The sequence below is a fragment of the Empidonax traillii genome, unplaced genomic scaffold (assembly GCF_003031625.1).
Source record: "Empidonax traillii isolate 1590-97213 ecotype Southwest subspecies unplaced genomic scaffold, ASM303162v1 scaffold84:size2688230, whole genome shotgun sequence".
In the NCBI taxonomy this organism is placed as follows: Eukaryota; Metazoa; Chordata; class Aves; order Passeriformes; family Tyrannidae; genus Empidonax; species Empidonax traillii.
Window position 1 is genome coordinate 1,328,515 of NW_020955277.1, and position 12,982 is coordinate 1,341,496.

The following is a 12,982-nucleotide window of genomic DNA, read 5'->3' on the forward strand; positions in this document are numbered from 1 at the left end:
TGTGTATTTTACTCCTTGTGTGTCACATGTGAATGGTATAGGAGGTATTCACTATGCAGTATATGACTGAAATGCAGAAGCTGTGCAAGTAGTTCAGTAAGTAAACAGAAATTTTGTATGGAAAATGTTATGTACTCCAGGGAAATGCAGGCGAGGGGGAGTTGTTACTATGTGGGGATGTGATAAATCAAGAAGTTTTGGGGTTGGTGGGTTGTACTGAAGAGTTTCTAGTAGTTGTACCTAGTACAGGGGAGTTGCCTCTCAGATGCGGTGGAGCAGAGGCTGCAAGGCAGAGCACTAACAGAGTGAGTGTGCTTCTGCTGCTCTTTGAAAATAAAGATTGCGGTTTCCTACCTCTTGATGATGTGGCTTTGAACTGCCTGAGACTATGTAGGTCTGAAATGTTGCCAAATTTAACATCGAAGTTTTGTTATTTTTTTAATGTCTGATTCTTTTTTTTTTTTTTTTCTTTTGGATAGGTTTATAAAATTTCCCCAAAATTTGCTTTCTTGGTGACATCAGGTCCTTTTGTTTACACGGCAATAGCTGTCATCAATGCGCTTGTGAACAGCAGTCTCCTTCGTGGAGAGGCCCCCGTGATCCTCTCACTGCATCCTTCTTTCACTGTGCCAGACAACAGATTTCAAGTTCAGACAGGTGAGTACCTCCTGACACTAAGAGGGGGAAAGGTAGCTTCATATTGATTCACACTTCTTCACTTGTGATTAAGTATGCAAGATTGAGTCAAAACCCCGTGTTCTACTGTTGTGAATCTTAATTCTGCATTTTAAGTGGCAGACTTGACGGGTCCATGGTTGAGAGATGATAAACTGTAAACTGCTAACTCCGTAGTTTCATGATTTTTTCGAGAATTTTTTTTTTTTTTTGGTACATTGCAAAGTAGGTGTGCTCTTTTTCTTGCTTCAAAAAGCAAGAAGAGAAAAATATGCTGTGAAATATTTATCCATAAAATCGCAGTGCAACTATTTTGTAATGTCTGTGTCAAGTTTCAAATTAAATTCTTGTTAAATGCTACTTTTTTGTTTTGTCATAATGTAGGAGAATTGGTAAGCAGGAGGATTGGTTGCTCATGTGTAATGGGAGCAGTAGGATTGCCTGTGTAGTATTTAGCTGTCCATGGCTGCTGTATTGCAGCAGTCTCTATGAAGTTTAAGAGTGCTAATAATCTTGAGCAACACAGTACCCGTGTAACAGATTTTGAGAATCATAGTGGTGTCATTTAAAAGCTTCCAAGTCCTATTTGCATGATAAAACTGCCTACCTGGTTAGTTGACTGTGTAATGAAGTAGTGACAGGGATTGAGCATACAGGCAGAGAGTTAATAAATGTCAACATAGTGCTGTTATTCGGGTATGTTTCATTTGTTGGTTTTGCTTTTGTTAATAATTGTATGGCAAGACATCGCTTCTTCAGTTGTGCAGGTGTGTCTTTTTCCATTGCTTAACATGGTTATATAGATAGACAGTTGACATATTTTCTGTTCTTGAACCTGGTATAACATTGCTATTAGGGTCTGTAACCTAATATGGCATTTTTTGGGGGTAAGACTATGTGGAAATCCACAGATGTGCATGTAGTTAAGGTCTGTGTGCCTGATCACATTCCTCTGTGCTCAGTGTTTCTCACCTGAACTCTTTCTTTCTCTCCTCTGAAAGACTTTAAAATGTATCTAAATTTAAAATATTGTGTGCTAATTTAGTGTTTTGAAAGTGTTAGGTTAATGCTAAAGTGTAGTAATGTACCCAATATGTGGTCTTTTAGACAAGCTAAATACTTGTATTTCAGACTACAAGCAAAAGATATTAATTGCTTTTTTTCCTGAAGATTTTCATGGAGATGTTAAATACTAGGGATTTCAGTGAGGCAAATTTATTGTTTATGTCATGTGAAGTTAGCCCCATGTATAAAGTGAAGGTCTTTTAGTATACAGGAGGAAACAGCAGGTATTTTGTCACTAGTATCTTTCAGTAATCTAATTACTGCTACAACAGATATTAGTGAATTGAGAATTTACTGCAGCAGCACAGAATGTATTTCTACTGTATTTTTACCCAGTGTTTCACTCAATAAGTCCTGAACTCTGTGGAAAAAAAAAAGATAGCCCTTTGGATTCTGTTGCTTGTTTAGTTCTCTCTTGTGAAAATACTGCAGGAATAATGTGTGCCCTTTGTCTTCAGTGCTTCAGTTTGTACCTCGAAACATGGATATAGGGTTCTGCAACTTTAGCCAGCGCATTGAGAAAGGGCTAAAAATGGCATTCCTGGAGGTGAACAAACACCAGGAGTTCTACAACTTCACTGTGCAGGTAAGGAGATAAGCATGTTTTTTGCCTGTCCCTTTTTTCCTCACTTTTGGTTGTCCTGTGTTTCATCCAGACAGTAAAATAAGTTTAGATGATCACTGACTGCAACTTGCACATATCCCCGTGGTTTTAAGCTTTTTGAAAGACTGATCCAAATTTATATCCAAAAGCATTATTGAATATGATAGGGTTTGTAGTTTTTCAAATAAAAACCGTTCCAAACCTTATGAAAATAATACCCATCAGATTTTACTATAAGAGAATAGGGTGTAGTTAGAAAGTTTTTGTTGGAGGACTATTTTCAGGCCTCACTGCCATAGGAGTTGTATGCACTCTGCCGTCACGTGACCAAACATTCTGGTTGCTTTTGAGGTCTAGAAATACTTGCAGTACATGATATCTGTGACAGCTGCTGCTGGAACTTCGTACGACAGGTGTTGCATATGCACTGGGCACCGAATCACACAGCAGAGGTTAAAACTTCCTGAAAAGTCAGTAATTCAATTTGATGAGACCAGCTCCTCTTCTGAGTTCTCAAATTTAATCTTTGTTGCAATACCGAAATCAGTAAAAATTATATCACGTTGTTTAACTGACACCATAAATGCCTATCTGTGATACCCTAAGATAAAATCTGGAGGAAAAATAACATAAACTTTATAGTACCTAAGGTACTGTGTAGTACATATAGAAAAGGGCTCAGAACTGTACAAATGAATGACACAATGTGACTGCATAAACTAAAGACAAAACATGCAGAACCATTTCTTGGACTATCAGCTTAGAAAACTTATTTTTATTACTTCCTTACTGTCTAAAGGAGGTTTATCCACACGAACGCAGCTGCTGTGTACACTGGTGCCAAAATAAGGCTTCTAACCGGTGGTTAGAACCAGTGGTTTTGGGTGTGCATGGTGCAGGAGGTTTTAACCGAGAGCATCCATTTTCGAAGTGTTTCTTTACTCTAATTCATTCTCATCTGTTCCGTGTGATTTAGCATTCATCTAAGACTTTTTTACAACTAGATCTGTTTTGCTGACTGACTTGCTAGGTGGTTTATTTCATAATTTTCTGGGTGGTAGCCTTCAGATCATTCTGGATTATGACTGACTTTAAAGAGTAACTCTTAGAAGAGGAGTTCACATGTTATTTTGCCTCTTTTGAGACTCAGCAGACAGAATCAATCTGGAACAGATGTTACTCTGTTTTGATGTGAATTGTCGCTTTTTTGTATTAGGTTGGGGGGAAAATGTAAAGGAATGAATGAAAATGCCAGTGGCTTGATTTTGCTGACCCCGCTTCAATCCTATCTTTTCAGATACTGAACATAACTCTGATCAGGCCTGGGGTAGCGTTTCGGCAAGGCCCCGTGAGCATTGTTTTTGCCATCCGAGATAGATACGGTTTTCTAAATGGGTCCGAAGTCAGTGAACAGCTAAGGAACTTGTCTGTGGTGGAGTTCAGCTTCTACCTGGGCTTTCCTGTGCAGCAAATTGCTGAACGTGAGTACTTGCTGTTAGCCAATACTGCAAAACACTTCTTTCTAGCATCTTTCCTCTTTGCAATTTTAAAGTAATTTTGCACATAAGTAGTAATGCATGTTGGAGTACATAACTTGTATTGGGAATTCTGCAGAGCAGGTCTGTGCCACTCTCTGCACACATATTGGTGATACGGCAGCTTGTTGCTTTTGTCATCATACTTTCCTTTTGTGCTGGGCCAAGGTGTGTCTCTGTGATTATGTCTACAGAAGCCTTTTCTACTTCTCAGAAGGGTTTACTGCCTTGGACTTTTTGTAGCACTTAGCTATGTCTCTGACTTTTAGAAGGTTTGAGACACTGGCCACATAAGCTTTTATTTGCCCCAGTAGTCTGTCCAAGTTACCTGTTATTCAGCAGCAGTGCTTTTTTCGAGTGGTTTATTATGTTTTAAGGTATTATCTTTTAAGTATATCTCTCACTTTTTATGTACAATTTGCATTGCAAGTCATTTTTTCAGACCATCATCATCTTAAACTTAGATGAATAGACACTGCCTGCCTAGCAGAGCTTGCTTGACACTCAGCCTTGACAACTCAGGTTTGGTTAGGTTTTTCAGATGACTCATGAATATAAGCAAGATCGTGAGAGACTAGTACTTGCCTTTCCCTGCTGGTGGGTGTTACAGTTAACTCAGTCCATTAATTCCCTGTTTCTCCTATGTCACTTTGCTTTCCAGTGCAGATTTTTAATTTTCAGAGTTATTTCTGTTAGCTGTAGAGGTGCATAACATCTAACACAGTGAGTTTTGCAATACAGTGATACATTTAGTGGAAAATCAGGCCTGATGGTGGCTGATGTTCCTTATGTAGCTGTGTATTCCAGTGAAGATACTATAAAGAGAGTGACTGTCAACAGAATTTGCTCTGCTTAATACCTTTCAATCTGTGTAAGATGCACAGGATACTTCCCCTTTTACTACGAGTAATTTAAAAGTACTTTTTTTGAAGCTTTTTATTTTAATGTTTCAGTAATTTTGATTCCTCTTCTACCATCCTCAATTAAAAAGTGTATGAGGTTGTTTGACTAGTTTTCTTTACGCATTTCTGCTCTCATTTGGTCTCATATAGAGTGCGTGCCTTTGCAGTGGTAGCTGTATTTAATGGAGCCAGGACAAAAAGTCTTGAGAATCCCTGTCCATAAGCGACTATCATTTCTTTTGTTCTTGCGAGGCCACAGAACGTCTCAGGTTGTGGGTTGTGATTTTTTTTTTTTTCCCACTCAATTCAATTAAACGTTGCTTCCCTTGATTGCTTGAAAGACAGTTCTGTTTACTGTATGTCTTCTCTTTTACACATTTGACCTAGAATTTATTTAGTTTTCAGTCTCTTGGGTAATATTTTTGATTGTGAGGCTTTTTTTCTCCTGTACTACATTGGGCCCTAAAGTTTTCAGTTTTGTCCACATATTCTGAAATTATATTTGTAGTGCATTTGCAGGTTGCCGCTTGCTGCAAATCCATCTTCTGGATTATGCAGTGTAGCTATAGTGCAATTAAGTGATAACAATTTCTATCAAGGCTGGTGTATTCCTGAAAGAGAAGCTGGTCTTAGGGGAAAAACACTCCTATTGAACATGCATGTACACTGCTCTCCCTCCTTTGGGTTGGAACTAGATGACCTTTAAGGTCCTTTCCAACCCAAACAATTTTATGTTTCTATTTTTTTTACCTTTTTTGATGGTACTGAGGAAATTTGAAATTTCTTTAATGCTTGTAGCAGGAGCTCTTCCTGTGTTACCTGCATGTGCATAATGCCTGGTCAGTGGTGATGATTCCAGACCAATGATGGTGGAGTCCTGCAGTAGCTCACATGTCAATGGGAAAGCTGAGTGAGGAGGTCAGGACCTTTAGGAACAATGACATGTTCCCAAAGTTTGCAGTTTAGAGAACATGTGGATTTGGTGGATATGGGGTCCTAAATTAAGGAACATCTTGTGAGTGTTTGACTTGCCTAATGTCAGAGGAACTCAAATTTGCTGTAGATTGAGCCCACTGCAGGACAGCACATTTTGGTTTGAACTAGTCTAGTTTGGTCTCAGTAGCGCTTTGATGTGTTTGTAGCCATTGTCCTGGAATATCAGATATGGTGCTGTTTGATAAGTTGGCAAAGTGGGAACACAGTTTCTCACACTATTAGAGCTATGGTTCCATCTGTCAGCGAGCCCAGTATTAATGAATGTAGCTCAAACACTTTAATCAGTGAGGCAACCACACCCAGTTATTTTTAGCTGTTTCTGCAGTTTTTTACACTGTTGCTGTGACTGTATTTTGAGCCTAAGGATTTTAGATCTTCAGTATTCAGAGCCAGAAATCCTGTACAAAGGCTCAGCAGCACTGGGCAGATCCTTCTTCAGACATCTTATTCAACTCTCTATTGAGGGTGACCGACAGCCAGATCCTCAAAGCTGGAATATGCCTCAATGTTTTTGTTTTCTGAATCTGCATTCATGCTCTACCTTGGTCCACTGAGCAGTTGTAGCAGTGAAGGTGTTGTGAAGGTCTTCTTCAGGCAGCTGCTTTGGTCTGTGCAAATTAATATACAGCCCTCTGCTTTAAGAATGAGTTTTTCTGGGAATCATGGATATTCACATATAAACAATTTACATATGTTATTGTTTCTATGTAAATATGAAATGTTCCATGCCATACTGTTACATGCCGTTTGTGCCTTAGTTATCAGGCATGCTAACAGTTAATACTGCTGGTGGTGACTTTTCTTTTTCCCCTTGAGGACTCTGTATATGATTTTATAGCCTGCATATGAAGAAAAATAAAATATTTGTAGGTGAGCTGAGCGGTTAGGGCTCAGCTCCCAGCTTTGGGGGTTGAAGTTGATTCATACTGAGGAAAAGCTGCTTGTGCAACTCCACACTGTTAAGTGAAGTGAGACCTTCACATCAATATCCCGAATATGAGCCTTGTTGGAAGAAATGTGTTTTCCTCTCTGCCACTTGTTATTTTGCATTCCCTTTCACACACAGTCCTCTCACTGTTTTTATTCACGTAAGTATAACTGATTATACTTATAACTGTGTGGATTGTCCCTGTGCAGTAAGTACATCATTAACACCAGGAATTTTTTTGTCAGCTTTTTTCCGCACTCAGAGTCAGGATCAGTAGTGAAAGTTGCTAGTTTGACAGAATTGGACTGTTCTGTGCAGGAATATAGGGCTGTTGAAATGGCCAAACCTGGAAACTTCCAGACTTTCTTCTTTCCTCACAAGACTTCTAGGTGACTTCAGCAACCTACTTGTATTCAAATGTTGGGTTTATACCTTCCAGCATGCTTATTTTACATTGTCCACCTTATATTTCATGTTTCAGATTGTAAGTTGTCTGGATGCTCATGATCTACATGTCAGGAGAAAGAAAACCAAGTTTAATCACAGGTTTTGGGTGCTAGTTTGTTAAAAATAATAGGAAATAATATATTTGGTATCTCTTTATGGATGGAAGATTTCTTGAAGGACAGGTGAGGGCTACCTATGGTGTAGATGAGCAGCATTTGCCTTCATGAACTTCCAGTGAATAAACCTCTTTGTTTTTATTATGACTTTAAATAGAGAGAGTTGCCTTGGGACTTGATATTTTTTCAGTGCTAAGTAGCACTTTGATGTGTGTCATCTATTTTGGCTGTCATAGAGATATTGCAAGGCCAATAGGATAATATAAAATTGTATGATGTGGTCCAAAAACTGCAGAAATATTTGGCAGTTTTTTTCCTGGGTGGATTTTGGATCAGGCTTCTAACAGACACAGTGTATTACTATTGCTCACCCCCCCCATACACCATGTTCCATGGTATTTGCATGGAATCTTATTATTCAGTTAATGCCTTCTTTTCCCAAATAATGCATTCCCTCCATGCTTTTTATTACCGTTCCTCCATTTATGAGAAATAAGGACAATAAACATAATACAGGTTCTATCCAACATGGTCCCACTCATCTCTGTAGGAGAGAGCCAGAGATCCTTGGAACATCTGGCAAAGGCCACGCTGCCTGAGTGATGTGCTTCAGACTGCTGTCAGTAGGTCTCTGGGTGACTGGGTGACCCTTTGCCTTTTCAGTCAGTGCTGAATCGATGCTGTTACACGGTATGGTGCTTCGGGGCTGCCTGTTAGAATCTTCTAATGATGCTAGCATCTACTTCATTAATGCATCTATAGTCGTTAGCAGACCAGCTGCAATCTAACTAATAATTGCATTTTGTCTATCCAACTTCCCCCTCAGAATAACAATCAGTTTGTGCTGTTTATAATTGTTAGTTCCGGGGGACATTAGAAATCTTGCAAATATGATCTTGCAGCAGTACTGAGACTCCAGATGAGCTCATATTCTGTCAGCATGTGTTTTTGTGGGACACATGAGTGACCTGTGGAGTAAGAGTTGGAACCTGAATTTGCTTCTGAGCTCTTCTGAGTTGAAGGGTCCATTCATATGTAGAACTCAACCTTAGTTGCTGATGATCACATCTTCCTTCTCAATGTCAAGATTTTCTGCTCAAGTTGGTTTATTTTTAAATTGCATTAATTCTGTGAAAACTTTAAGTGAATAGTCACCCAGCAATTTGCATGAATTAAATCATTTTCAAGTACTAATTAGAAAAAGTGTGAAGAGCACATTAAGTATTGAAGCAAAACATGATTTTGGTTTAAAAGAAGAAATAGCTCACAACTGCAAGCAGTTCAAAGCATTATGGTCACTGTAAGGTTTTTGATTTCCTTATCATGCTCTTTCCATGCTTTGGAAAACAACAGATTCAGTTTAGTTTATGCTTTTTTGTTCAGGTTGTATTTCTAAATTGAAGTAAACAAATGTGTGACCAGAATAAATAGAATTCCAATCTAAAAGCTACAATCAGAAGAACCGAGTAGAAGGATACCAAAAATAAATGTGTGTGTTTAAATGGACTGTGGGATGCTTTTTGTGTGTCTGAAAGTTTTGGAAATTTAATGCGTCCTTGTCAATTGTATAGAGGGCTAGTGTTTCCTGTTCAGAAAAAACGGACCATGTTCTAATACCTGGTTTCTGTCACAAAGTACCCCCCCAGTTGGATCTCTTGAAGCCAGTGGTGCTATTATTGAAATGAAGGTGGAATAGCCAATTTTTTTTTTTTTTTTCTGATAGGAGTTTTTATAAATCTATGAAAATAAAAGGTAAATGTAACTAGTGATTCTTTGGTTTTTGCCTTAGCAAAAAAATTCCTGAGTTCTTTAAGGGGCAAAAGAATCAGTTTTTAGGTACACTGACAGAGCTTCTCTACAAATTATTGCATCATTAAATTGGAAAAATTGTCGTTTTCTGCTTCTCTGAAACATGCAATAGCGGCAAACTATTCTACAATTGAAGACGTCTTTACTCTAAATTGATCCAGCATGGGCCAGGTCATATAATTGTTGTGTGCTGCATTCTTTCTATCCATGAAATGGTTTAAAAATTAACCTTTGTATAATGCTTAACAAACTGCATCTGGATTAAATATTTTGAGAAAGTTAAGACCGTTCCTTTTCCGTATTGCCATAGTAAAGCTTAAGACTTCCCTTGAGGAAACTGTTGGCCCAGCCCCCGTCTTCAGTTCTTTCCCAACATGTCTTTACTGCTCTCCAGTGGAAACCTTGGGAAAAGTCTTATCCGTACTGAAGTCAGTAGAAATAGACGTATTTACTTCACTGGGGCGAGGATTTCACTCTGGAGCAGAGCTTTTTTGGAAAAATTTAGAAATTTAGCTAGAGCCCACCAAACCAAACCAAACACGAAAGCCCATGAGGTCGGTCTACAGCAATGTTTTTACCTGCACTTATTTGTGGTTGTTTTTGTCTTTTTTTTTTAAATCAAGGTGGTGGGATTTTTTTAAGTGCTTCACCCTGCACAAGTCTGGAACACAAATCATACATATTTAGTTCTCTGCTTTACATTTAGTGCTTCCATGTAGTTTCCGCCTCAGAAGTTCTTATTGTCATCCTGAGACACTCGTGAGTTGCCTCATTGCCCTTTGAGCAGAAGTCTGATCCTGCAGCTAGCTCAGTAAGAGTCACAATTCAGACAGTGAGCCTTTAAATTTCTAGGAGCAATGACCTCAGTGCAGCAGCTTAAAATCTTTCCCGTGATAAATCTGACTGTTTCAGTTAGCTTCTCTTTGTTAGAGACGAACTGGGGAGTGTATGTTCGGAGCACTTTCCTTACTGTTGTGTCTGCATTGCCTCAGGAGCAGTAATGCATCTGTGTAAATAAGATGCTTACTGACAGTATAAATTATGAACTGGCCTCTTTTTTTTGTGTGTGTGTGTTATGTTACTGAGAATACTGTTCTTACGGATTTTTTTCTTCCATTCTGTTTTTCCCTCAGCCTTTCATTATCCAAAGCTTAATGTGTCTCAGTTGATGAAGTCTTCCTGGGTGAGAACAGGTATGTACAATCTCTGAGTAAGTAAGAGTTCAGTTATGTTTGTTAGTGGGATAACTAGCCTACATAAATATTGATAGCTTGGGGGGCTGCATTTTTATGAGGTAATAAATGTCTGAGCTGAAGAAATAGGCCTAGTGACCTGGAATATCTGGGAAGTGTAATTCCCTGGTCTAGAATTAACTACTGCAATTCCTTGATAACGCATGCAAAGCAGTTTTTGTCTATAAGGCAGTTCATTCTTTGTGAAACAGCTCAGACTGTCAGGCATAAAGTGTCTACTTTGCATGCTGTCAATATGACACGTTGATTTTTAGGTTTTTATTTTAAGTGAAAATTAAAATCTTACTGTGTGGCACTTTCTACCAAAACATGCCAGGAATGAAACAGAGCGAAAATAAGTACATGAAAGAGTTTCATCACATTTCATTGATCTCTTCTGATTCATCCATAGAAGATCCCTCCCACCAGAGTCTTCTGAATGTTTTATTCTGTTATTCACAGATGTGGTTGAGCTGTCACCTTTAGATGCTCAAAGGCTGTTGAGGTTGTCTGCATTCTGTAGGTCCTCCCTGCCATTTTTAAGCCTAAATGGTGACCAAGGGGTGTCTACCAAACAGGCTTTTAGGGTGCAGATGCCCTGCTGTATAAACTTTTGTGTTGCTACAACTTTATCACCTGTAGTTCACCTGTTGTGTAGACTTACCCTTTTTTCAGGCATCCCTGTCTTCTCTCACCAGTGACCACTTTTTAAGCAGGAAATGAAGCTGTAGCTTAATTTCTGAAGCCCATGCAATTTATTTTACAAAAGAAAGATTTTTAATTTCAGATAATGCTCACTAAGAGGAGAGAAGCTCATGTGTGTGTCTCATATCCAATGCCATCCTTCCTTAGGGATTTATGTTGGCTTTTTTTGGTAACGCTCCCTCACACTTTTGCTCAGCCTTAGGTTTGTCACTTGCTGCTGAAAGTTCCCTTAGATCCTGCAGTAAGAAAAGGATTCTTCCAGCTCAGAAATCATGTCCCCTTGGATTTTATAAACTTCCTGACTGTAAGATTTTGAAAGCTAATTGCAGCAACTTTTCATTTTGCTGTAGAGGAATTTTTTTGTAAACCTATTCTTGAGGGCAACCTGGGAAGATCTTGTAGATTTTGGCTGGATCAGCCCTTTCAATCAGTGTATTGTATTGTAAGGGTAATGAATCATGACACAGGGAAATGATAGAATTTTAGTATGTAACGGTTTCTAATATCAAGTTACTCAGATATATGTGCATGTTTCCCCATAGTCATAAAACGCTGGGATATGCAGTGTTCTCTGTAATTCTCCCTCTCAGTTGTGGAATGCTATTAAAATAGCATTCATGCTATTAAGCATAATTTGTTGATACTGAAATCCAATACATAGGCAGGAACAGTTTTCAACTTGGTGTATATAATAGCCTTAGGTCACTGTGTAAATATTTTGCAATTTAATTCTGAGATACTTAGTGTATGATTGAATTTAGAAGACAGATGCTGTTGATCTCTGTGAGAAATCAAGAGAATGTTTCCTTTTTCTGACATATGCAGTGAAAAGCTTTACATTGAAAAACTGCTTCTAATTTTTTTGTTTTAAAAAATTAAAAACATTAAAATTGTATTTAATTGATTCGATCTAATTGGGTGGCTTTTTATTAAGCACCACACTTGAAAAAACAAATGTGGGAACACTTACTGAGAAAGAGGCTTCTAAAAAATGTAAATTGTTTTAGTGGAGAGGCACAGGAATTAAAACTGAATTTGTTACTGCAGTCAGCGGTGACTTGGTTTACTATTCTATAGAATTTCTCAGTTAGGTCATTTAAATGACTGTGGCTTCATTTACTCCACATTTCTTTAACTGGATGCCATCTTGCTATTAAATGTCCACCCTTTTTTTCATGTTTCCTCAGAGATTCCTCTCAGCATTAGCTGCCCCAGTGACCCAGGGTACCTGGATTGGAAAGTGAAGTGGGCAGGGCTACTAACCATATTTTTGTGCTATGATTGGCATGCTTGTTAATCTTTATCTTATCTAGAGAAGTTGCACTTGAATGCACAGCTTTGTTCCTGTGCTGCTATTGTACTTTTTCTCCATGATTCTGCCCTGCCTTCACCATCTCCAACTCTGTATCACCTCCTAACACAGCACTTTGACTGAAATTGGTTGCAGCAGACAATTTAGCCTAAATTTTCTCTTTTATTAGTTCTTTAACAATTCACTGAATGCTCATAATTTTACGTATTTTCAAAATTGAAACTGTTTCTTCAATATCCTGCATCTGCCTAGCCCAGTTAAGATTCCAAAAAAGTCCTTAGCCAATTTTTTTTTTTTTTTTCCCCACCCAATGTCTTTCTTTCCAACATGTAGCCTCCGGCTGAACAGGACAATGTTCCCATATGAATACAGCTGCTCTTGAATTGTCCATGAGCTGTCACAGGGCAACTCAAAGCTTACAACTGATGTTGCAGAAAAGACACTGCAAAATTTTGCTAATTAATTTGTTTTCTTGGGTTACTGTCTGTGCAATGTAGTTCTCCTGGGTGTCGTCGACCAGCGAATTCAGGAGGAGGTGTTTCGGGCTGAGATGGAACGGAAACTTGCTCACCTGCTGAACGAGGCTTTGGTTAGAGGGCGGATATGGAGGCGAGCCAGCTTTGCAGGAAGCAACATTGTGCAGGTATTAAGAGCTC

At 38.6% G+C, this 12,982-nt stretch overlaps 1 protein-coding gene across 4 annotated transcripts in view; it reads left to right on the top strand.

Moving 5' to 3' along the window:
- Positions 1-12,982, top strand: part of KIAA1549 (KIAA1549 ortholog) — a 144,431-nt gene that overhangs the window by 77,977 nt on the left and 53,472 nt on the right. For all 4 annotated transcript variants that reach the window (XM_027881154.1, XM_027881155.1, XM_027881157.1 and 1 more), the window contains exons 4-8: positions 480-657; positions 2,199-2,326; positions 3,642-3,825; positions 10,211-10,270; positions 12,824-12,969. In XM_027881154.1, coding sequence (XP_027736955.1) covers positions 480-657; positions 2,199-2,326; positions 3,642-3,825; positions 10,211-10,270; positions 12,824-12,969 — 696 coding nt within the window. The remainder of the gene's footprint in view (positions 1-479; positions 658-2,198; positions 2,327-3,641; positions 3,826-10,210; positions 10,271-12,823; positions 12,970-12,982) is intronic.